This window comes from Rutilus rutilus (assembly GCF_951802725.1).
Source record: "Rutilus rutilus genome assembly, chromosome: 11".
NCBI classification, from domain to species: Eukaryota; Metazoa; Chordata; class Actinopteri; order Cypriniformes; family Leuciscidae; genus Rutilus; species Rutilus rutilus.
This window is the reverse complement of record NC_140216.1, coordinates 15,092,662-15,117,225: the sequence shown is the minus strand read 5'-3', so window position 1 is coordinate 15,117,225 and position 24,564 is coordinate 15,092,662. Positions and strand designations below refer to the sequence as shown.

At 39.2% G+C, this 24,564-nt stretch overlaps 2 protein-coding genes across 3 annotated transcripts; one reads left to right on the top strand and one right to left on the bottom strand.

Moving 5' to 3' along the window:
• The first annotated feature begins 334 nt into the window (after positions 1 to 334).
• Positions 335 to 11,283, top strand: ftr56 (finTRIM family, member 56). 2 transcript variants are annotated; one of them, XM_084423696.1, is made up of 9 exons: positions 345 to 926; positions 1,066 to 1,161; positions 1,278 to 1,511; positions 1,627 to 1,774; positions 1,851 to 1,892; positions 10,231 to 10,376; positions 10,471 to 10,555; positions 10,638 to 10,768; positions 10,853 to 11,064. In XM_084423696.1, the coding sequence occupies exons 1-9, from the start codon at positions 354 to 356 to the stop codon at positions 10,973 to 10,975; spliced, it is 1,578 nt and encodes a 525-aa protein (XP_084279822.1). In that variant the 5' UTR covers positions 345 to 353; the 3' UTR covers positions 10,976 to 11,064. The 2 variants fall into 2 exon arrangements, with proteins under 2 accessions (XP_084279823.1, XP_084279822.1); XM_084423697.1 differs by lacking the exon at positions 1,851 to 1,892 and having other exon boundaries at positions 335 to 926; positions 10,853 to 11,283.
• A 6,251-nt stretch (positions 11,284 to 17,534) lies between these two features.
• LOC311299833 (cleavage and polyadenylation specificity factor subunit 1-like) lies at positions 17,535 to 20,353 on the bottom strand. Its single transcript, XM_084423698.1, has 3 exons — positions 19,533 to 20,353; positions 18,975 to 19,116; positions 17,535 to 18,881 (listed from the first exon to the last, which is right to left on the bottom strand). The coding sequence occupies exons 1-3, from the start codon at positions 19,533 to 19,535 to the stop codon at positions 18,751 to 18,753; spliced, it is 276 nt and encodes a 91-aa protein (XP_084279824.1). The 5' UTR covers positions 19,536 to 20,353; the 3' UTR covers positions 17,535 to 18,750.
• Between the last annotated feature and the right edge of the window lie 4,211 nt (positions 20,354 to 24,564).

Here is a 24,564-nt window from a genome sequence, read left to right as displayed (position 1 = left end):
CCCAAATTGGTCTGTCTACGCAAACTAGCATATGCCTTCATTTCTACGTATCCACAGAATTTCCACTTATGTGGATAATAAAAATGTGAGTGTTTTCTTTACCTTTGTCGAAAAGGACATATTACACAGTCATAGATAATTTGTCAAATTAGTCCATGGTTCACATTTTTCACAAACTCCAATATTTATCTCAAGCTCACGCAGCATTTCTTTACAAGACTGCTATCTAGTGGACCTTTGTATTATGAATGTTTTGCTCATTCTTTATCTCTCTATCACGGACCAGGAAATTACTTCAGCTCTCCAGTTCAAGGAAAACGAAACTTTTGTGCTGTCTGTGTGCGTGTAGTGAAATGGCTGAAGCCAGGTTTTCTCAGGACCAGTTCAGCTGTCCAGTGTGTCTGGATCTACTGAAGGATCCAGTGGCCATTCCCTGTGGGCACAGTTACTGTATGAGCTGCATTACAGACTACTGGAATCTAAAAGATCAGGGAAAAGTCTACAGCTGCCCTCAGTGCAAAAGGACCTTTAGTCCAAGACCTGCTTTAGCTAAAAACACCATGCTGGCTGAAGTGGTGGAGCAACTGAAGAAAATTAAACTCCATGCTGATGTTCCTGCTGGAGCTGGAGATGTGGAGTGTGACGTCTGCACTGGAGGAAAACACAAAGCCGTCAAGTTCTGTCTGGTGTGTCTGAACTCTTACTGTCAAAACCACCTTGAACAACATGATAATCTCTTCAACGGAAAGAGACACAACTTGATGGACGCCACTGGAGAGCTTCAGAAGATGATTTGTCGTAAACATGAAAAACTTCTGGAAATGTACTGCCGTACTGACCAGCAGTGTATCTGTATTCTGTGTATGGTGGATGAACACAAAAATCATGACACTTCATCAACTGCAGCAGAGAGAAGTGAGAAACAGGTAAGGACTGAAAGACACTGCACACTGACATGATTATTCAGTTCTCTTAGATGAAAACAAATGCAACATTTACTCAAAAACAATTTGTACTTTCAGTTTCACTCATGTTTTTGTGATGTACTGTTGTTTTATCCAACAGAAACACTTGGGTGAGACACAGAGAAAATTCCAGCTGCAAATCCATGAGCGAGAGAAGAAGCTTCAGGAGCTGAAAGAGGCTATAGAGAATCACAAGGTGAGTTTGGAGAAGAACTGGTTTCAGACTCAGTTGAGAGTTATTTTCCAGTCCTACAGAAGGACAGCAGACTGTGTGAGCAGCAGTTAGAGGTCATTGTAATGTGTGTCCTACAGCACACTGCACAGACAGCAGTGGAGGACAATGAGAAGATCTTTACTGAGCTCATCCGCTCCATTGAGAGAAGACGTTCTGAGGTCACACAGATGATCAGAGATCGAGAAAAGACTGCACTGAGTCCGGTTGAGGGACTCTTGAAGCGACTGGAGCAGGAGATTGATGATCTGAGGAGGACAGACGCTGAGCTGGAGCAGCTTTCCCAAACACCTGATCACATCCTTTTTCTCCAGGTTGCACCCCTTTAGACTTTTCATTAAAGATTACTTACACAATGTTTATATATATATATATATTAGCAGTTTCTGTTTCTATGCTAAATTTAATTTCAGGTTTGTGTTTGTGTAGAGTTTCCCAGCTCTCCCTGTCCTTGCTGGATCTTCAGACGTTCCTAGAATCACTGTCCGTTATAATGATGTAGGAAAATCTGTTTCTCAACTGAGACAGAAACTGGAGGATTTCTGCGGAGAGGTGATTGAACAAATATCTGGCAGAGGTAATTAAATATACTGAAATATGATGTAAAAATACAGTGCTTAAAAATGATTACTGAATTCATACATCAATTGCAGCAGAGAGGACTAAAACAGAAAAAGTAGTTATTGATTTAAGAGGTAAGTGACAGTAGACTCATTTACTCCTCAAACTAAATTAACACATCACAAATTGTGAAATGATATTGATAATTCAGTGTTTTAAATTGTAAACATAGTATACAGCACAAATGAGTTCACACCCACTAACCACCTCTTTAACAAATTTAGCAATTTTTCTTTACAGAGAAGACATCTTAGGGTTCCTTGAAGATAATGTTGTTTGGATGATCAGTTACCCAAAAAGCATCTCAGTATTAAGTAAGGGATAATGTACATCCAGCTGGCTGTTATCTCGGAATAAACCCCCGACAGGGTGATGATCAGCCTTGCATCAGCCTAAAGGGGATTTATTCTGAGATAATAATCGGCTGGATGTACATTATCCCGCTTATTACACGGCTACTTGCCACATAAGTAAATAATTAGACACGAAATATTGATCTTGAGTTGAAATATTTTATCAAGTCTTTAAACGCAAAGCTTCCGCTGAGAAAGCAGTTGCTAGGGCGGCAAGTTCAAACCATAGACTGTAAAAAATATGGACAAAGCGTCTGTGACGTCACCCATAGACTTTCTGAAGAACGGTTTTGAAGCCGTTTATGGGGGGTATGGGCGGCGCCATCTTGGAAAATCTTGGGAAATCCTAACCCCGCCCACCTTCTGACGCAGCGCGCGTCACTCAGCTCGCTCTGCTACTCCGGTTATCTCTGTGTATATTTTAGGCAACGAAATATGTTATAAAACACCATACTAACTCTTTTCGTTTTCATTTAAAGAAATCTTAAACATTATAGCCACACAAATGTGGTTCAGGCAACGCGTATTGATTATATTCACTGCACATAACGTTTGCCTATTTATAAAAAAAACAAAATATAAAACACAAACCTGCCTCTTTTCGTTTTAAAAATAATATAAAAATATTAAACATTTTAATATGGTCCAGGCAATATGTGCATTTGTACTAAACAACAGATTTTGCAGTAAACAACATTACAGATCATCTTCGTTGTATTAAAATTTTAAATGACAAAACTCAACCCAGTCTCTTTTTGTTCAATTTCAGTTTTATCAATATTAGCCATTATAAAAGTATAAGTAAAAGGTACAAGAAGCTATACAAATAAAGCAAACAATTCAGTCAAACATACAAAGTTAGCGCTCTACACTGTAAAAAATTTCTAACCCTCCCAAATCAAAAATTTCAAGTGACCGATAACATCTAAATTTTTCAATTGGCCCAAGTGAAATTCTGTAAATTATAAAATTAAATGTACAGATTTTCACTTGGGCCAATTGAAACATTTAGATGTTATCGGTCACTTGAAATTTTTGATTTGGGAGGGTTAGAAATTTTTTACAGTGTAGTCTAACCATACATACGTAAAGTTAAATAGCTTATAAAGTTATGAAACTTCCCCACAGCCAAACCGATTGCCCAGGGAACAAATTATAGATTCACGAGACCAAAAATCGCCCATTACATTTAGACAAGACGAATTATATCTCATGTTTAACCACTACAGAGACGTCAGAGTCCGCGGCAAACGTCAGAACGACTAGCCGAGGAAAAGCTGTACCAGGCGGGGTACATGAGCACCGAGCGCCCGGTGATCGTCTGGATCTCACAACTGGATAAAATTTTCATAAATCTTTAAATAAACCACAGATTTGAGCTTTAAACAACTACATTCTCGCCTGAAAAACTCTTAAAACTACATTTCATGATACAGAAACAGTAGTTTTATATTTCAACTGTGTTCAAAAATGGCGCTTCTTATGTTGACATTCTCCTTGGCGCAGCCTAAGCTGTCAATCAAGCTGTCAATCAAAGTTAACCACGCCCTTATTTGTCATACATTTTATATCTAAATACGATCTAAACTAACGAGTTAGAAAAAAATTCACCCCCCTCACAGTTGTCAGGCACTCGGAAGCTATCGAAATTGTTCCTGTTTGTATCTTATTATCCAATAGTGTACAAAACAATAGTCACGAAATGGCAACAGCTTCGTTTGTATGAAACAAGAGAGAGCGAGTCCATGATACTGGATGGCATAATTAAACAACTGTACACAAAATATTGATTCGACTGAGTTTTAATATTTTATTAGCTCACCAAATGCAAAACTTCCACGAAGAAAAACCGTTCCTAGCAAGCATATAGCGCATATAGGATGAGCCTGTGTTATCTGTTTTCAGCGGTAGTTATCTGGGAATAACATACCGCTGGATGGCGCGATTGACCAATCAGAATCAAGTATTCCACGGAGCCGTGCAAGGAATATACATTATGGGTGTTTCTCAAATGGAAGGCTGCATCCTGCGAAGGCTGCCTATTTTGGCTGAGACATCATCAAACGACGCTGAAGGCCATCTCAGTTTGAAGGATCCTTGGAAGGCAGCCTTCGTTTCGTGTCCTTCATTCGGCCTCGTTTGAAGGATGCATCAGATGTATCCAGTCACGTGGCGTCGGCGCTGTCTCAAGTCAGACAAAATTTCTAACCAGCATACACTGCTTCAAGTCAGCCGCCGATCGGTCTGCGCAGAGCTGCATGAAGTCGAACAAGCCTATTTCAAATAAGCCTGAAGGACTTAATTGGCTGGATCAGGCAGAGGTGGACAAAGTACACAACTTCCTTACTTGAGTGAAAGTACAGATAGGCCTACTACTAGTCAAATATGACTCTGTTACAAGTAAAAGTTGTAAAGACCGATTTTTACTTAAGTAAAAGTACAGAAGTACTCATTTTTAAAAGTACTTAAGTATCTAAAGTAAATGTCAATGCATTGTTTTATTATTGTTGCATTGTTCAATGTAATACTTACAGTACCTTATGCCTCTGAATCTATGCCTGCCTACACTCATATCAATATCAAATTTATTTCTAGAACACAGTTCCAGTAGTAGGATTGAATGTGAGATTGAATAAGTGCACTCAATAACCTCCACAAAGGTTTCGGACACCCAAATGGCTGTTCCCTCAAATAGTGTCCTATTTAAAGTTTTTTGGCTTTTAGTATGAATATACTGTATCTTAGCCTTACTGTTATCTATAAGCTAGTGTGCTCGAAAACAATGACAAAATTCGCATTTAGAAGACCAAACCCAACATTGAAAATGAAAATCAGGTTGATGTCAGAATCCAACGTCAGATTGACGTTAAAGGATAACTGTCGCCAAAATGCAACCTAGAGTCTTTTTGTTAATCTACCCGAGGCAAACTTTCGTTTAAAAGCATAATTAGGATGGAAACGCCACTTTTAAGATTGACCGTATTTTCGTTTTTGGTCAAATTGCCTTTTGAATGGGAGTGCTTGGGGCATTACTATGATAGCATCAAAAATCACTATTTTTAAAACACTAAGAAGGCTTGACACATTCAAAAGGCAATTTGACCAAAAACGAAAATACGGTCAAACTTAAGTGGCGTTTCCATTCTAATTATGCTTTTAAACTAAAGTTTGCCTCGGGTAGATTAACAAAAAGACCCTAGGTTGCATTTTGGGGATAGTTATCATTTAATCTCCAACGTTGGACAGACGTTGTATTGTGGTTGAAAATGAAAATCAGGTTGACGTCAGAAACGTCAGGTTTCAAAACAGCCAAGACTATCAAAACATTTTTTTTTTATTAGGGGTTCAAGCATGAAATGCTGAAACCCTATTGTAATTGTAAGGATTTGTAAAACGCATCGTGCAGGACAAACCGTAAGGCCTAGAGACTTGAAACCTGGCCAGATGGTAGGCCTCAATTTGGGGACAACCTATCAGAGTATGACCCCGATTGGCCCATAGGTGGCGCTACAGCAACCAAAAGTTCAAAATCGCTCATAACTCTTAGACCGTTAGTCCCAGGATCAAGTGTCTTATATCGTTGGAATCCTTGACTCCAGGCGGACAAAATGGCTATCTCCGATTTGGATGTAGGCAGGGAAAATTTTCTGCTATGTCGAATTTTGTCCAAAACCTACTTTTGCGAACTAGTCCCTGGTTTTTCGCCCGATTGGAACCAAACCAGTCTAGGACAATTCTCTGGACTCTCTAGATCAATAATTATCAAAAAAAAGTTGAACTTTGGCATTTGGGTGGCTGTAACAGGGTCATTTAGAAAAGGGGCGTGGCAAAATACACTCAAAAGCCTATAAATCCCAAAGGAAAACTCACAACTTCACCAAAATTGATGAGCATATGTGTCAGAACATGGTGAGGAAGCATGCAGAGTTTCATGGAGATCGGACCATAGGTGGCGCTATAACTGGCAAAAAGCCTTCATTCTTATTAGGGGTTCAAGCATGAAATGCTGAAACCCTATTGTAATTGTAAGGATTTGTAAAACGCATCGTGCAGGACAAACCGTAAGGCCTAGAGACTTGAAACCTGGCCAGATGGTAGGCCTCAATTTGGGGACAACCTATCAGAGTATGACCCCGATTGGCCCATAGGTGGCGCTACAGCAACCAAAAGTTCAAAATCACTCATAACTCTTAGACCGTTTGTCCCAGGATCAAGTGTCTTATATCGTTGGAATCCTTGGCTCGAGGCGGACAAAATGGCTATCTCCGATTTGCTCGGCCTTCAGGCACCAATTTCGAGTAAATTGCATTTTTTTGAAAAACCTATTTTTGCGAACTTCTCCTAGGTTTTTCGCCCGATCGGAACCAAACCACTGCAAGGATGTTCTCTGGAGTCTGACAATCAATAATCATCCAAAAAATTCAAAATTTCAATTAACGGTCGATAAGGGGAACCAAAATATTTGATGGCACCAGGGCCACTTTTACTATAACGGTTATAAATTGTCAACGGAAAGAGATTTTTTTGCTAAACTTGGGATACATCTTCCTGAGCTCAGTCTAAGATCACTTGAAAAAAATCGCAACAATTGGCCACTAGGTGGCACTATAAAACGGTTATGACTTGAGAACGGAAAGAGATATTTTCGCAAAACTTGGGACACATTTTCATGAGCTCATTCTGAGGTCACGTGAAAAAAAATCACGGCAATTGGCCACTTGGTGGCGCTATAAAATGGTTATAACTTGTGAGCGGAAAGAGATATTTTCGCTAAACTTGGGACACATGTTCATAAACTCAATCTGAGTTGACATGAAAAAAATCGTGACAATTGGCCACTTGGTGGTGCTATAACAGTGAAAAAAATCATGAAAATAGCTATAAGCGCACCCAACCGTTAGTCTACTGAAAATTGGCACGCAGTGTCTTTGTCCAGGGTGCCATGATAATCTATGAGAACATTGGTGTATCTCAAAAAACTCAATATACGTCATTGGCACAATGCCTTGAAGGAGCCTTAGAAGTTTCAAGCCCGTGTTTTTTTCACAGGAGTGACCTCCTAAGACTCCTGATTCTTGCCGAGTCCAACAATACCAAACATGCCAGGTTTCGCCTTATGGTTTTTGTAAGTGTCATTTAGAGCTTTAAAAAATTGTGGTTTTCTTCAAAGCCATTAGTCTGATCGAGACAACAACAAAAAAACAAAGGAAATTTGAAAACATAGGTAAATAGCTAAACAATAATGCCAGAATGTTAAAATTATTAATAGGAACTGACAAAAAAATTAATTAAATCCAATCAATTTCACCCATGGATCATTTTGATGCTCTCACATGTTTAAAATGAACAATGATGGATTGTGATGAAATTTGTTTTGAATTGATACTAGCGAATCCCCATCCATACTGTCAATGACCGTTCGCAAAGACCCGCCCACTTTAGTTACTGTTGCTATGTCTGACAAGCGACGCCACTCTCACACCACACCAAGTTCTCACGCAGTGAAAAATACATTGCGGATCAGAGAAAAGACTGCGCGCTGACAGACAAGTACTTTAGATATGAAACAAAGTCTCACCTTTCAAATGTAGTAATTTTTTAGAGACATTTAAACAATAAATACCGTTTTGTGACTCTTTAATGTGTCTGACAGATCGCTGTAGACTCGAGGCTCAGTTAAAGCTGCTTGTGAACCGATCATGTCTTCCTTCTAGTTAATTTATAGCATTAAAATAAACATGAATGAACATAAAAGGAATGTTGTTTTAAAGTGCTAAGACGTCAGTACACTTTGTTTTTCAAATTTAAATCCTTCAATGTTAATCTACTAGCTCTCCTGACTGCTTTGTTGGACAAAATGGCGGATTATGATTAGTCAGATCGCCTGTCAATCAAACTCCCTGCGAAGGGTCAATTGAGAATGCCTGTGCGCACAATCCTGATCTAATCGACAACTTTGCAGTTGCACATAGGAAAGCCCGGAAAATCCCGCTATAATGTAAGAGAGCATCTTTTTATGTATTTGGACCTAGGCCTAACAATGTGTTATGGTGCGCTGTCACCAGTGTTTTTTTGTTGTTTTTTTGTTTTCTTTTTGGTGTGCGTAGGCTACTTCTGATTTTGTTAGTCATCTCATCTCTTATTTGCTGTGTATGATCATATCCTGCCCTATTCATGGTAGCCTACTCGCGGACATTGTGTCATCAATGTCATCAATTGCGTCATCAAGGGGCCCGCCTTGATAATCCTACTAAAGGGCCCGGTGTTGGCTTGTTACGCCACTGAATATAATTGTCTAAAACTCCTTATCAGAATTACATATTTACAACAAATCTAACACATATATATGGGCACACTTTGAGTACTACTAATAAAAGTGGTGGAGATCAGGCAAGACTATAAGAAGACTCAGGCAAAAAGGTGATATAACTGTAAAAACGCTTTAAAACCATATATTTCCTATGGTAAAATGCCTGTATTGGCTGTAAATTGACTTTTTCATCTATGATGGCAGTTGTTAAATGCTTGCTAAATAAAACTTAATGTCTTTTGATGCTTGTGTGCTTAAAGGCCTTAACTGCTTGAACCCCGATAAATGCTGCTTGCAGCTTTAATTATTATTATTTTCAATAAAGTTTAAGAAATGCAATCATTAAAAAGAGGAACTATTCTGGTTCATTTTAACTCTGGTATCATCTGAAAATTTGTTACAAGTCAAATATATTTGTCACACCTCGGTTGTATAAATCACAGGAAGATGAGGGTCAGGGTCAGGGTCAGGGTCAGGAGGCTTTAATGGTCCACACAGAAGGAAATCCCAAACCAGGCAGGCAAACAAACAACCGCAATACATTGACGTAACCAGACAAAGGAGAAGAATAAACACAGGAACTTAAATAGAAAGGCAAACGAACGAGGGTAATGATGACACACAGTGAAACAGACTGAATAATCATAATCAGTAACCATAGTGATTAAAGTGTGGTGGGAAACTAGAACAAAGGAGACATGTGACTGAAGATAAACAAACTAAAAGTCCAAACATAACAGAACTGTGACAATATTTTACAAAAGCATTAAGAAGAAAAAAAAAATATATATATATATACACTATATTGCCAAAAGTATTGGGACACCCCTCCAAATCATTGAATTCAGGTGTTCCAATCACTTCCATGGCCACAGTTGTATAAAATCAAGCACTAGGCATGCAGACTGCTTCTACAAACATTTTTGAAAGAATGTGTTACTCTCAGGAGCTCAGTGATTCAAGCAATCCAATCCAATCCAATCTCTGTCTGGCAATCCAATCGAGGAGTCTGGGTTTGGCGGTTGCCAGGAGAACAGTACTTGCCTGACTGCATTGTGCCAAGTGTAAAGTTTGGTGGAGGGGGGATTATGGTGTGGGGTTGTTTTTCAGGGATTGGGTTTAGCCCCTTAGTTCCAGTGAATGGAACTCTTAATGATTCAGCATACCAAGACATTTTGGACAATTTCATGTTCCCAACTTTGTGGGAACAGTTGGGGGATGGCCCCTTCCTGTTCCAACATGACTGCGCACCAGTGCACAAATCAAAGGTCCATAAAGACATGGATGAGCGAGTTTGGTGTGGAGGAACTTGACTGGCCTGCACAGAGTCCTGACCTCAACCTGATATAACACCTTTGGGATGAATTATAGCGGAGCAAGGCCTTCTCGTCTAACATCAGTGCCTGACCTCACAAATGCGCTTCTAGAAGAATGGTCAAAAAAATCCCATAAACACACTCCTAAACCTTGTGGAAAGCCTTCCCAGAAGAGTTGAAGCTGTTGTAGCTGCAAAGGGTTGGCCAACTCCATATTAAATCCTACGGATTAAGAATGGGATGTCATTAAAGTTCATGTGTATGTAAAGGCAGACGTCCCAAAACTTTTGGCAGTATAGTGTATATCCATATATCCTGTTTTGTTAAGAATTTTTTTTTAAGATTCATAAATGTGCACTGTTTTAAGTAGACTTTTAAGTTGATAAGTTGAGATGAATTGAATTAAACCCGTTTGATTTCACTGCTCTCTCAGCTGCTCAGACTATGGGTCCACGGCCCTCCACTGCAGCGGCTGCAGCTTCTGCCCCTCAAGTTCGCGGCGTGCCTCAGTACAAATATGCACCCAGTGTCCGCAACCCTCAGCACATGAACACACAGCCTCAGGTTACTATGCAGCAGGTAAGACTAGACAGCAGGCTAGACAATATGTATCCCTTCACATATGAAAGATGTGATTTTTGAGTTTACTCTTCTGATTGACTCTCTTGGTTAGCCTGCTGTGCATGTGCAAGGACAGGAACCGCTGACAGCCTCCATGCTCGCCGCTGCTCCTCCACAGGAACAGAAGCAGATGCTGGGTAAAGATCGTGGAGTTGTCTGATTATTTGTTCTTCACACCACACTATTAAAGGAGGTTCATGCTTAATTTTCTTCTCGCAGGTGAGCGTCTCTTCCCACTTATCCAGAATATGCATCCCAGCCTGGCTGGCAAGATCACTGGAATGCTGCTGGAAATCGATAACTCTGAGCTTCTCCACATGCTGGAGTCTCCGGAGTCTCTGCGCTCCAAGGTTGGAGGGTTTCTGATTGGTTGTTTTTGTATGGAAACTGTATGGAACAAAGTGTTTGAAAAGCATAAATGTTTTGTCTGACAGGTTGACGAGGCGGTGGCCGTACTTCAGGCTCACCAGGCTAAAGAAGAAAAACACTCAAAAAACTGTAACCAACTCTACTGGCGTGCCAAGCGTTTAAGCCAAGGTAACTGTAAGAAAAAATGATGTGGACGATGAAGATCTCAAAGATGAAGTTTATTACAACATAGCAGTGGCAAAGTACACGAAGCACCTTGGGTTCACCGGCGTCAGAATGAACCAAGAACATCAAAATCTAGTTTACCACTCTTAATGTAAATTAAGTTGCTCCTGTTGTAAGCCTTTAAATCTCCTTTGTAAAAGTTTTAAGAGGCATAAATAGTCCTCACTTTAGATGAGCTCACAAAAATAGTTAACTGAAAACTACAAAATATTTTATTAACCTGAATTAATCATGAATTACAGTAGAAATACATGTTAATAAAGCATTTATTAACACACTGAGTAACTATTACTATATGTCTAAATAATATGTATAAATGTACATTTAAATAGTTTATTAATCATTTACTTGCACTTTCTAAATGATCTTATGAACCACTGACAATTCCTAAATAACTGGTTTGTAAATAATGTAATACTTAATTTAGAAATGATAAATTGATCATGAATAAAGTATGAAAATACAATTATTAAACATATTAGATATGCTTATAAATCAAGAATAACGCAGCTGTATTTATAAACTGCTTATTAATGTCTATTAATAAATTATGAATTAACTAATTACTAATGCTAAACTAATGATTCATAGCATGCAGTTATTAAAGTGTAACCCAATTATTTTATTGAGTGTGGGTGAGAAAACATTCAAGAACCATCACAGCCAGTAGGAGTGTCCTAAACGATTGTTAAGTTATCTGCAATTTGACGTTTTAACATAGAACACAGAACATAATGCATTGGCAAATAATAAGGAAGTTTAAGTTTGCCTTTAAGGCATAGACGGAAGTGTTAGATTCAGTATTGTAACACTGCATTTTTCAGGCTCTGTGTGTGATTATTGGGTGGAACAAGAGATGGGAGAGTTAGAATGAAAGAGGAAGGTGAGTGCCAGAAAGGGAGTATAACTTAATGTGAGCAAAGATTTGAGAAGTGACTTTTTATTGTGACATGTATAAATGAATGGGATGTTGGGAACATTTTACTCAGCAGAACTCTTATTCTACAGTTCTGTTGTAAAGAATAAAGTGAGCATATATGAAATAAGGGCGATGGGATAATGGAACAATGCATGTGAAACTTGATACCACATGTCCACTTGAGTTATAGCTCATATTTTATTTTTTCAGTCTTGGTTTGGGTAATCATTTATGATGCCTTGTGTCAAGAATTCTGAGAGGAAGGACCCAGATGCAGAATAAGCAAGGGGTGTTTTTCGGGTCGAGGGCACACAACTGGAGTAGGGATGTCCCGATCCGATCCACGGCATCGGTATCGTGCCGATACTGGCCCAAAATGCTAGATCGGATATCGGAGGGGAGAAAAAAAATTATCCGATACCTATGATCCAATACCCATTAGGGGTGAAACGGTACATATTCGTATACTGAACGTACGTTCGGTGCATGGATTTTAAAATAAATAAATCTCGCGTGCACATTAATTAATGTAATACGGAACTAACGTTACTGTTAGATACGCGCATATGCGGGTTCTTTAGGGACACCTAATCTGTAGCCCGCCTTAGCTCTGAACGCGCGTCTATATCGCTTCAAACGCTTAAGGCCTATTTATACTTCTGCGTCGAACTGCCGCCGTAGCTACGTCGTAGGCTGTGTGTAGCGCGTGTACCCTACGGCGTACCCTGACGTGCACCTCTCCAAAAATGTAACAACGCGTCAATTCTACGCGGACACAAGCGCTGTGATTGGTCTGCCAGTGCCAGAACCCCTCCCTCGGGGTTTCACATGCTCCCTAGGTGCGCGTCAGCGCGGACAACGACACAGAAGTATAAATTAAAACCAACACGTTGCCTACGGCGTATAGGCTCCGGCGTAGGTCCGACGCAGAAGTAGGCTATAATGAGGCCTTTACTTTATCATATACGCGCGCGGCGCGTCCTATTCGCTTTGGACGCGCGAATGGATTCAAACTGTTCAAGCATCGAACTAGACGCGATAGACGCAAATTTGACACTCTATTCGCGTTTGGTGTGAACGCAGCAAAATGAACAGGCTGCGATGTCAAGATTGCAATGCTGGAGTGTGTGTGTGTCAGAGAGAGAGAGAGGCACGGGCGCGATCGAACAGTGGAAACGAAACATAAAAACATACTCCGTCATTTTCATACAGGACATCATTAAAACTGCAAAAAGTGTTTAGCCTACTTATATTTGTGTAAAACACAACATTGTGCTTTTGTCAAACTGTAAACTCTTGTCAAACTGTAACTGTCACCCAACCAAAATCACACACACACACACACACACACACACACACACACACACACACACGCTGTTTAAAAGCAAAAATGATCTCATCTTTTGGACATTCATCATTGCATTGGTTTTCATTTCTTGTCCTAAAACAGAGCACTAATCTGTTTATTTTTAAGTTACACATTCTACATTGAATAAAAAAGTTAAATGAGAATAAAGTTAAAGTTACTTAAAATTTTAAGGAAACAAATATATTGATCTGAAATATAGCAAATTAATTTTCAATTCATTCAGGTTACCAAACATATCTCAAGGTCTTGAATAAAGGCTGGCAGTCTTTCATTATCAACTGTTGTTGTGGACTATATACTGGAGAAGTATTTGTTCTCCATTTGAGTGAGATGTTTTTATGTGGCTTATTGAGCAAAGTGCTTCCATTATATTTTATTATTATTAGTATTAGTTCAAGAATAAAATAAAAATATCGGATTGATATCGGTATCGGCAAATAGCCAAAGCTGCGGCATCGGTATCGGTATCGGAAGTGAAAAAGTGGTATCGGGACATCCCTAAACTGGAGAACAGGTTGGTCAGAGATGAGACAGCAAAGATGTGACGGCCAAAGATGGAGACAAGGCACCAGCTCAGGGAACCAGAGGCTTGACAGTTGGTGATGAGACCAGACATAGAATCAGACTAGCTGCAAGACCAGGAGAATCAACGGCCAGGGTACGGGACAGGAACCAACATGAGACAACACAAGACAAGACTTAACAGGCCAAGACAACAAGAAATAAAAGCAAAATAAAACTGATTACTAAAACTAGAGAAAATCAAATAAAGAAACTAAATACTGTAATAACCGGATCTAGCAAAATTAATAAGTAAACAAAAAAAAAAGTCAAAAGAAATAAATAACTGGAAAATTGCTCCGTTTCAGCTCCGTTTCACGTGGAAGACGACGCTCAACACCCACAAAGTTATCATGGTCAAATTGATAGCACGAGCACGACAGTCATAGTAATAAATATACAACTTTAACAAGATTAGGTGGTTATCGATCACTAAATGAGGAGCTAAAGGAGAAAAAAACATTTGGATAATATCTTACTTTTCAGACACACTCTGGGAGCCGACGCTTGAAACAGACAGTGGAGGAGGTTGAGAGAGTGGAGAGCGCCAGGCTATGCTATGTCTTTTTCATAGCTGAATCGAACGACAATAATATCGCAAATGAAAAAAACAAGATGACACATGAGCATCAAGCAATGGCCAGCATAATGTTAGTTCTGTGAAACAAAGCTAAACAATGTTACTCACCTATCGAGAAGAAATAAAGCAACGTCGGCGTCCGATGTCAGGCCTTTCCGCTCCTTGAGTTCTCTCCAGCGCTGGTAAGCTTCCGATATTAACACGAGCTCTTCCTCTTGCCTGATCGTAAGCCTTCTTTTTAATTTTAAGTACTGCAGACATTTTCCTCTTTTTCTTTGCATCTGCCATCTCTCTTTTTATGTAGTCGTTCGGCTAACGTCTGTGCTGTGTGCACTGAGCGCTCTCTCCTCCCCATCATTAGTAGACACGCCCCTTACTGCTGATTGGTTACAAGTGTGTTTTGGTAGTCGGTCTGACACAGTTTTCAAAAGTGTTTTTTAAAAACTACTGATCTCACCTTTAACCTATTGCAAGGATTATAAAAATGTATTACCTTTTGATTCATATTCATCACTCAATTCTATAATCCTGTATTTAAATTCTTTATAAATATAGCCACCCCTCCACCATTACCTGTCTGTCTATCCCTTCTAATACCAGTATATCCTTGTATTACAAAGTCTAAATGAGATTGTATAACACGAGGTTTATATTCCTTATCTTCTATTACCTTTTTAAACTCTTGCCCATTTGTGATTAAACTTCATGCATTCCACTGTAATACTATAATACCATTAAGAGCCTCCACATGTTGCCTGTGCTGAGAATCTACTACTTGACCCTTCAGTTTTTCATTTACTTGTTCCAGAGTGATTCCCTCAAACTAGATGTTTTTCAGCTGCCAAAATTATGATTTTGATGCTCTTAGTTCTGCTTTCAGTTTGTGCAGCAAACCTCATTTATTAGCCTACCTCAGCTAAAAATGTCATGAACTCAACTTTTCCAACTTGTAAGAAGTCTTCATTTAATCTATGTTGCGATGGCAGTTTACTGGAGTCTGTTAGTTCCTTTCCTTGATCATCTTCCATCCGTTTCACCTTTTTAACTACCTCTGCATATGATATTCCCTCTTGAATCCATAACGTTCTGGATTTTTACAGCATCCCTATGCACCACGCATCTCCCAAAGCCAGCACTGTGTTCGCGTGCTGGCTTGGCAGGTCTTCCAGCTTGCATTGTCAAACCTCTGCAACTGATCCAGAACGCTGCGGCAAGAGTGGTCTTTAACAAGCTCAAGTCACACCTCTCCTCACAAAATTGCACTGGTTGCCAATTGCCACTCGCATCAAATTCAAGGCACTGATGCTTGCCTACAGAACAACCACTGCTCCTTTTTACCTAAACTCATTACTCCAGACTTACATGCCATCCAAAAGCTTGCATTCTGCAAGTGAACGTCGCCTCGTGGTGCCATCTCAAAGAGGTACAAAATCAATCTCACAGACATTCACTTTGACTGTTCCCTGCTGGTGGAATGACCTACCTAACTCAACCCATTACTTGATCCATTAATACTAATACGTTATTTTCTATTCTATTCTATATCATTTTGGGGGGGGAAATAAGTATACCAAACTGGGAAGGGTCACAGCACTTGCATATTGTTAGTTGAATTGCTTCTATTGCTCTCCTCATTTGTAAGTTGCTTTGGATAAAAGCGTCTTCTAAATGATTAAATGTAAATGTACCCCCGGTGTGTTGCTCTTTACTGTATCGGTGGATACTTCAATTGAAATTCCAAAGATTACTCCCCTTAAACATGCTCTCTTACTCTGCACTGTACAACTCACCGATTGTCCAAGCAAAGTGTGCCACTTTCTGCTGTTTTTATCACCTACTGCTTTTTTTAATGCCTTGGTAAGTTTTAGTGGATTGATCACATTATTACTATCCGCAAACTTCATTAGTCCCTTAAAATCCTCCTTGCTTGTCCATGTCGGCATCCTGCCTTTTTCACTATCAGTTCCTGATTAATTTCTACAAGTTTTCTTTCTCTTGCGATGGGCAATTTTACTACAATCATTTCTTCTGTATTCATACCACTAGAATCTTCCTCCATCTCCGGATCATTTCCGGTGCTTGACCTTGTGTTGGGGCCCTGCCAACGCTACAGATGACCTCAACTAGAACATCATTATGGAGTAGCACAAAATACACAAAAATTTAAATATGCTTTGACGTTCCTAGAACAATATGCAACATGCCTAGCCTAGTCAAAGTTTAGAGGTAACATTAGAAATTGTACAATAAAATACAGGATGTGCTCTCTCGGTTGAGAGAAGATAAAAACTCTGAAATAACACTGAGCAATAAAGCCAGAGATGAACAGGTGGTGTCCTCTTATGTCAGATTCTTACATTTAATCAATAAATTCAATCCGAATAAAAAGTATGGCTATTAACAATCAAATCAAATTAGTATTAACAAAATCCAATATATGCTGAATCCATTGCCATTTTCAAGAAATGGCTGAAGACGCATCTTTTTCGCTAATGATCAGCAACGATTTATTTGCTTTAGATTTAGAGGTAAAATAGTTTTTCAGAAAATACATTTCATGAGTTCAGCATAAAATACAGTACTGTTCAAAAGTTTGGGGTCAGTACGATTTTTTTAAAGAAATGAATACTTTTATTCAGCAAATATGCATTAATTTGATCAAAAGTGATGGTAAAGGAAATTATAATGACACAAGAATTTCTATTTCAAATAAATGTTGTTGTTTTTTTACTTCCTATTCATTAAAGAATCCTGAACAAAATGATCAGTTTTCACAAAAATATTAGGCTAAGCAGCACTACTGTTTGACACTGATAATAACACAAATTGTTTATTGAGCAGCAAATCATCTTATTAGAATGATTTTTGAAGGATCATGTCGCACTGAAGACTGGAGTAATGATGCTGAAAATTCAGCTTTGTCATCACATTATAAAATATATTTAAATAGAAAGACACAGAATTTATTTTAAATTGTAATAATACTTCACAATATTTATTTTTTAACTGTATTTTTGATCAAATAAATGCAACTTTGGTGAACATTAGAGACTTCTTTCAAAAGTATTTAAAAAAATCTTAGTGACCCCAAACTTTTGAATGGTGAGATATCTGCATGGACTGACCATGTGGTAGGGATGGGACAGTATGAAAATTTCATATCACGATTATAGTGACCAAAATGATCGTGATTATCGTTAAAACGAGATGAAAGTGTTCAAAAAGAACTGACGCTCACACTAAAAACAGTTTAATATTTGAAAATCAGCAAACAATAAATAAAACAAGCAGCTATATGCACTTTTTTAAGCAAGATTATATTCTGTGGCATTTCCTTCCTTATAATGAGTATGACCGTCGTCAATAGCAACGCATTATAACACAGCGCACATCCATGTATCGCGATCGCAACGGACGCGCTCTCTCGTTTCATTCAAATACAACTTGCCGTCTTGCGTCTCCGTTTTTGGACGATTGTTTTGTACGCTGTTAAAAATGGATTTATAAACAGGAAAGATTTAAAACATTAATCTCAATTCAATATGTCCCCGGCCGTAATTATGTGGTTAAAAAAAAAAAAAAAAAAAAAAAAAAAAAAAAAAAAATCGGTGTAATAAGTGTACAATGATATACATTATTATCCCTTAAATGTCACTCTTAATAGTCTTGTTTGAACTTGATCGATTGTCTTTGGCTGAAAGCCACTTGTTGCGAACTTTTCTTCGCGGAAGCTTCACGTTTATTTCAAGTGAGTGAGATAAAATATTTCAACTCAAAACAACATTTTTGTGCCCAATCAAGTTATTTCCCAGACGTAGTTTTGGTATTGAGGTCAAAGTTAACTTGCCTTGCGTTCGCTATGAACAGTTGTTGATGGTCACACAAGACGACGCGGCAGATTTGAAGTGTTTATTGTAGTGACCATCCTCGATTAAGTTTCACTCAGGACTTTTGTAAAAGCCAAAATATGACCACACCTCAGATTTGGTCCTCTTAAAAGGCTGAAAAATCTCCTGAGCACGGTCACTGCCTTCCGCCATTCCTTCCCGAATAAAAAAGAAAAAAAGAAAGAAAAAAAAACATTGCATGCTGCGCCTGCGTCAGACTGTTGCTGGCTGTACAGGATTTACAGTGAGTTATTAAAATCGCGATAATCAAATACGGTTTTAATGATAATTAAATTTTAAACGATAATACTAACCGTCAGTACATTTTATCGTGGTTTATAGTGAAACCGGTAATCGTCCCATCCCTACCGTGTGGATTTGTGGTTTCTGCAGTGCCAGGCGGTGGCTCTTCCCCATGTAGGCTATGAGTCACTCTTCAACACAAACATGGTGACCACTCCCTCTGCTGTCATGATGACCACGTAAGGATCGGCCACAGAGCAGTGCACTATGGGAGAGCCCAGGTCCACAGGTATAAAGTGGAGCTGTGTCACTGAGTGCAAGAAGAAACAGAGACCAGATGAAATACAGGTCATCCATCATATGATCATAGTTAAAAAAATACACTGATGATGTGCTCCCTTACCTCCCTCTAGCAGTCTGATGCCCATAGGAGACACCTGGATGATGTATTTATTGTCTCCGATGTTGCCTGAATACACAGTGGGACCCTGTGTGGCGAAACCACTAGTGTCCAGCTCCATAATCTCCTGACCAGTTTGCAGGATCTGAACACACACAGCAAGAGCAATGAGACACTGTAAAGCTGAGGTCACATTAGCAAAATTACAGAGATTTCATGGGCAAGTGACTACAAGCATTATGATTGGTTGAAAAGTATCCAATGAGCATGAAGCTCATATGAGATAGCAGTGATGGGAATATCTGTCAGCCTGGAATGACATACTAGCATACATGCGTACTATTGACTATAATAGATTGCAAATAACTCTTGGCTGTCTAATAAAAAAAAATTGTCAAGGAGAGGTTAAAAATTGTGGTAGTGCATTGTATTGTGGATTACAATACTGAAGTGCTCTCTATTCAATGCCCATACAGTGGATGTGCAAAATATATACTGCATACAGTCAACACAGTAAAAGTAATACGGTAGTATGTTATACAGAATATAGCCTGTGAATACCATAGTAGAGTCTTCTCTACTGAGGATGAGGAAGCCGTGTTTGGGCTGATATGGGATTTAGAAAATGGTGAGTAATGGAATTATTTAAAAAAGTAATGGAATAATTTTGAGCGAGAGTGATTAGTAGTAATCTAATTACATTGAAGATGTAATTATAACTAGTAGTAGTGATTCTTTCTTTTTTTTCTTTTTTTTTTTTGAGAAACTTACCCAACACTGTGCATAAATTATGTTAAGAGATTAATGTTTTAACAATTTAAATGTAGAAATATGAATTGATTGAAAAATAAAATAATAGCCTACTTTTTAAAAATAAGAAACTAAAACCCAGGAACTTAATTTATTTCTACTATATCAGTTTAATATTCAGGGATGGGGAGGAATGTTTGGGAAACTTGTTTGGAAACAGTCAGTATTTCATTTTGTGCCATTAGTGTGAAAGAGTGTGTTTGCTGCTTCTGGAGCTGAGTTCAGAGTTCTCACTCAGTGGAGTCGTGACATCATAGTGGAGATTCCGTCATGGCAACTGTAAACGACAGCTCTGACTCTGGTCTGCTGTTAGGTCGTCCACAGTCTGGAAAAGTTAATGGAGGGAGGAAGTGAGCTTAGGGAAGCTAGAGAAAAGAAAAGGAAGGAGAGAAAACGGAAGGAACAGAAGATCACAGAGCTAATGCCACTTCTTGTGGAGGTCAAATCTCTGCCTACTACAGTCAGATGTTCCTTCCTAAAGCCAATAGAGGGAGAACCACCAACAGTTACAAGTGTCTCCGGACATCTCGCTCTACCAGAATGACCGAGAAATGAAAATGAATGAAATGAAACCGAGAAAGATGATTGCTTGGTTGGAGAAGGACAGTGAGGTGCAGGAGGAAGTGTGGACGAGCAAAGGTGTGGAGGTCCAGGGCCCCACTCCAACAATTGATGAAGTCGTTGCTCTGAGACGTCCTCCCAACTGGAAGCCTCAGTCGTTCACTACTCCCCTGTTTGTTTCACCTTCACAACTCAGCCTGGTTGACATAGAGGATGAGGAGAGCGAATATGTGGAGTACACAGGAAAGACCATCCGGAACATTTACTTACTCAAGTCTGAACGCTCTCAAAAGCCTGAGGCTGAAATGAAATCGAGAAAGATGTTTGCTTGGTTGGAGAAGGACAGCAAGGTGCAGGAGGAAGCGTGGGCGGACGAAGTGGAGGAGGTCCAGGAATTTAAAGAAGAGGAAGGTGAACCCAGTGAAATGGGAGACTCCACGGCCATACAAGGCCATTCGGATGATGCCTCTTAGATTGATGAGCTCACGATGAAGCTCGTCTGTGAATCCTCTACTGATGGTCCCAAGAATGAGACCCAGCACAATGTGAACGTCCAGAAAAAGAGCAAAAGAAAAGTGCCATTTGTTCTGTTCAGCTGGGTGGAGGAGAAGGACAAGAAAAGGAAGAAGAAAATAATCAACGGGAGGGAGCGAAGACAAAAAGAGTTGCTGCTTGAACGCTACATGACCGATCCGAAACTGAAGCACTTGTGTATCAACAAGCACAACCGCAACTCCTCCTAATGCAGATCTTCGTCCCTCTTCCACTTTAATCTGTGTAAATAAAAAAGAGTGCAAACTAAAAGTTGAAAGATCCATGACTCTTCCTGACAATTAAAACACAAAACAAGTGTAATATGAAGTGAATCAATTTGAACTAATTTGAATAGTTGTTTACCTAGAACAGCAGCAGAATGTGAATCATTCAATGCAGTTCACAGAGCATTATATTTTCTCTGATGTGGATCCATCAAATCCATCACCTCCATTCTCATCTTTTCATGTTTCTTGTCTGCTGTTGCTTTGGGCAACAATTGTATATTTTTATCATTTTAATATATTGTATAATTTTATATTTTTTGTGTATACTTTTACTAATGTCTCACTCAGAGTCAAATACTGCACACTTCTAGTCTGGCTATCACCAGACCAAGCTCAATCTTTTAAGACTGAACATTAGTCTGGGGAGTATGCTGTGTATTTTCTACTGCACAAGAGGTGTGATCAACGGGCATAGTTCCCCATACACAAAAGATATATATTTGAAATATATTTTCAGAGTATATTTTGGAATATATGCAAATATTTGAAATTGGCCCAATAAATATATTTCATACTTATATTTCATATATTTTTGTTATATTTCAGAATATATTTCAATGTATTTTTTTCTGTATGGGTCCCCAAAAGTGTCAAAAATATATGTTGCATATATTCCAAATACATTGAAATATATTCTGAAATATAACAAAAATATATTAAATATAAGTATGAAATATATTTATTGGGCCAATTTCAAATATTTGCATATATTCCAAAATATATCCTGAAAATATATTTCAAATATATTTCTTTTGTGTATGGGTCAAATGACTCCGTACACAATTGGATAGTCCTCTTAAACCAATCAGACCCACGATCCAGGTGACGTACTTTGCAGCGAAAACTCCAGGTAGGAAACGTGTTAACAAACGTGTTGGTTTGGAGAATTGATCAGCAATGGCATCGAGCGATTTTTGCAGGTTGTGCAAAAAAAAAGAAAAAAAAGAAAGTGAGTAGTATTTACACCCACTCGAGCGATTTGTTTGCTAAACTAAAGAAGCCATTGAGCATCAGAGAGGTTAAAGGGAATTGGATTGGATTAAACCCACCAATAGCATGCCCAGTGGATAAGCCAGTGTAAAGGATCCACTGGAGGCAAGTGTAAATGAGAACCCAAGTGCAGTTTATTATGAACAGGACATGAACAGGACATGAACAGGACATGAACAGGCCATGAACAGGCCATGAACAGGCCATGAACAGGCCATGAACAGGCCATGAACAGGCCATGAACAGGCCATGAACAGGCCATGAACAGGCCATGAACAGGCCATGAACAGGCCATGAACAGGCCATGAACAGGCCATGAACAGGCCATGAACAGTGGTTACAGGAAAGAATACTTGACAAAGACACATGGCAAACATGATGGCTTAAATACACACAAGACTAATGACTAGACAAGGGACACCTGTGAACAATGAACCAATGACAACATGACACATCAGACAAGAGAACACATGGCAGGATCACATGACTTACAAGGGATCACATGACAGACAAGGAAACATGACGTGAACAAACCCAAAAACAAAACGGTGACAGCCAGTTTGTGATTGGTCCCAGCAAATTTGTAACGGAAGCAGGATAGAAAAATTTACAGGTTTCTAGCATGAGCTGCAGGCTGAAACAATTATCCGGTGTAAAATGTTCACTGCAGTGCAGAGGTGGGTGTTGGTGGGGATTCTCAGCTCTCCATCAAGGCTCTACACAAAATTAATCCACCTCGTCTTAATATCATTGTTTTTAGGAGATTTAAAGAAGGAGAGCGAGCTGTTTTGTAAATTATTATAAAATATATTTATTCTAGAGTTGTAAAGCCAAAACAATCTCTGTTACTTTAATTTCCTATTATCACTGTAAAGCTGCTTTGAAACAGTCCATATTGTTAAAAGCGCTATATAAATGAAGGTGACTTGACTTGATTTGTGAGGGTTGGATCCTGGATGGGATCTCTATCTCATATGTCACAGGGCCCACCTTCCGCTTTATTTTATAGGGGCCCTCCACCTAGCCAACAGTTTATGCTTACTCGTTGGTAACAACAACAATACCTTCTCATCTGGTTTAAAAGTATGGGATCTGGCTGTTCGGTCGTACCACTCTTTTTGGCGTGCTTGAGACTGCAGGAGGTTTACTCGTCCAAGGATTGTTGTCTTCTGCCTATGCTCTTTCATCTTTAGCAGATAGGAGATAATGTTTTTGTTGCCTGGTTTATCAGTGGCCTCCCAATTCTCCCTCAGTACATCCAGTACATGGAGAGCATACAGCAGTTCAAATGGCAAGAACCATGTAGAGACCTGAGGCCTCTCCCTATATGCAAACAAGAGGAATGGAAGCCACTTATCACAGTCCTTGCCTTGGAAACATACTTCCTCAGCATGGTTTTCAAGGTCTGGTTGATGTGTGTGTAGATGCTGTTACTGGGAGGTGGAGTGGAGTGGGTGTCATGATGTAGATATTTCAGTGTCATATGAGAGCATTAGTAAGGGACGGGATAATGAGTGTAGATTTCGATATAATACCGAATCCTGGAGCTTGGACTGCTCTTCCTCCGGTTACTTATTCTGTCACAATAACAAACAGACTAAACTTCTTGTAGAGCATAGCTCCTCTAGAATAGGCGTGTATGTGGATCAAAGTGCAGGAATTCTGTCCTCTTCATGTTTCTGACACAATAACCCTCCTCCACAGAGTACAGGCCTCATTCAGCCTCTCTGTCCGGGTGTTTAGGATTGGCTTTCCATTTATCTGTTCAGTCTACTTTGTAAGAAGTTCAATAGATGATTCAGACATTCTGCAGGAAATAGCACAAGTGCAAGGTCCATGATAAATTACGATTCTCCATCATAAATTCAAAGTTTTTCATTTTTGAATTTGTTAAATACTATAGCTAATTTTGGTTGTTCAGCTTTTTCTGCAATAGCAGTGAATAACTGGAATAATATGCCAACCACTATCAGACGGTGTCCTACTTTTGCACATTTTAAGGTACATTTGAAAATATTGTATTTCACAATCTGCTCAGTTACTGGGATTTTCACGCACAACCATTTCTAGGGTTTACAAAGAATGGTGTGAAAAGGGAAAAACATCCAGTATGCGGCAGTCCTGTGGGCGAAAATGCCTTGTTAATGCTAGAGGTCAGAGGAGAATGGGCCGACTGATTCCAGCTGATAGAAGAGCAACTTTGACTGAAATAACCACTCGTTACAACCGAGGTATGCAGCAAAGCATTTGTGAAGCCACAACACGCACAACCTTGAGGCGGATGGGCTAGCAGAAGACCCCACCGGGTACCACTCATCTCCACTACAAATAGGAAAAAGAGGCTACAATTTGCACGAGCTCACCAAAATTGGACAGTTGAAGACTGGAAAAATGTTGCCTGGTCTGTTGAG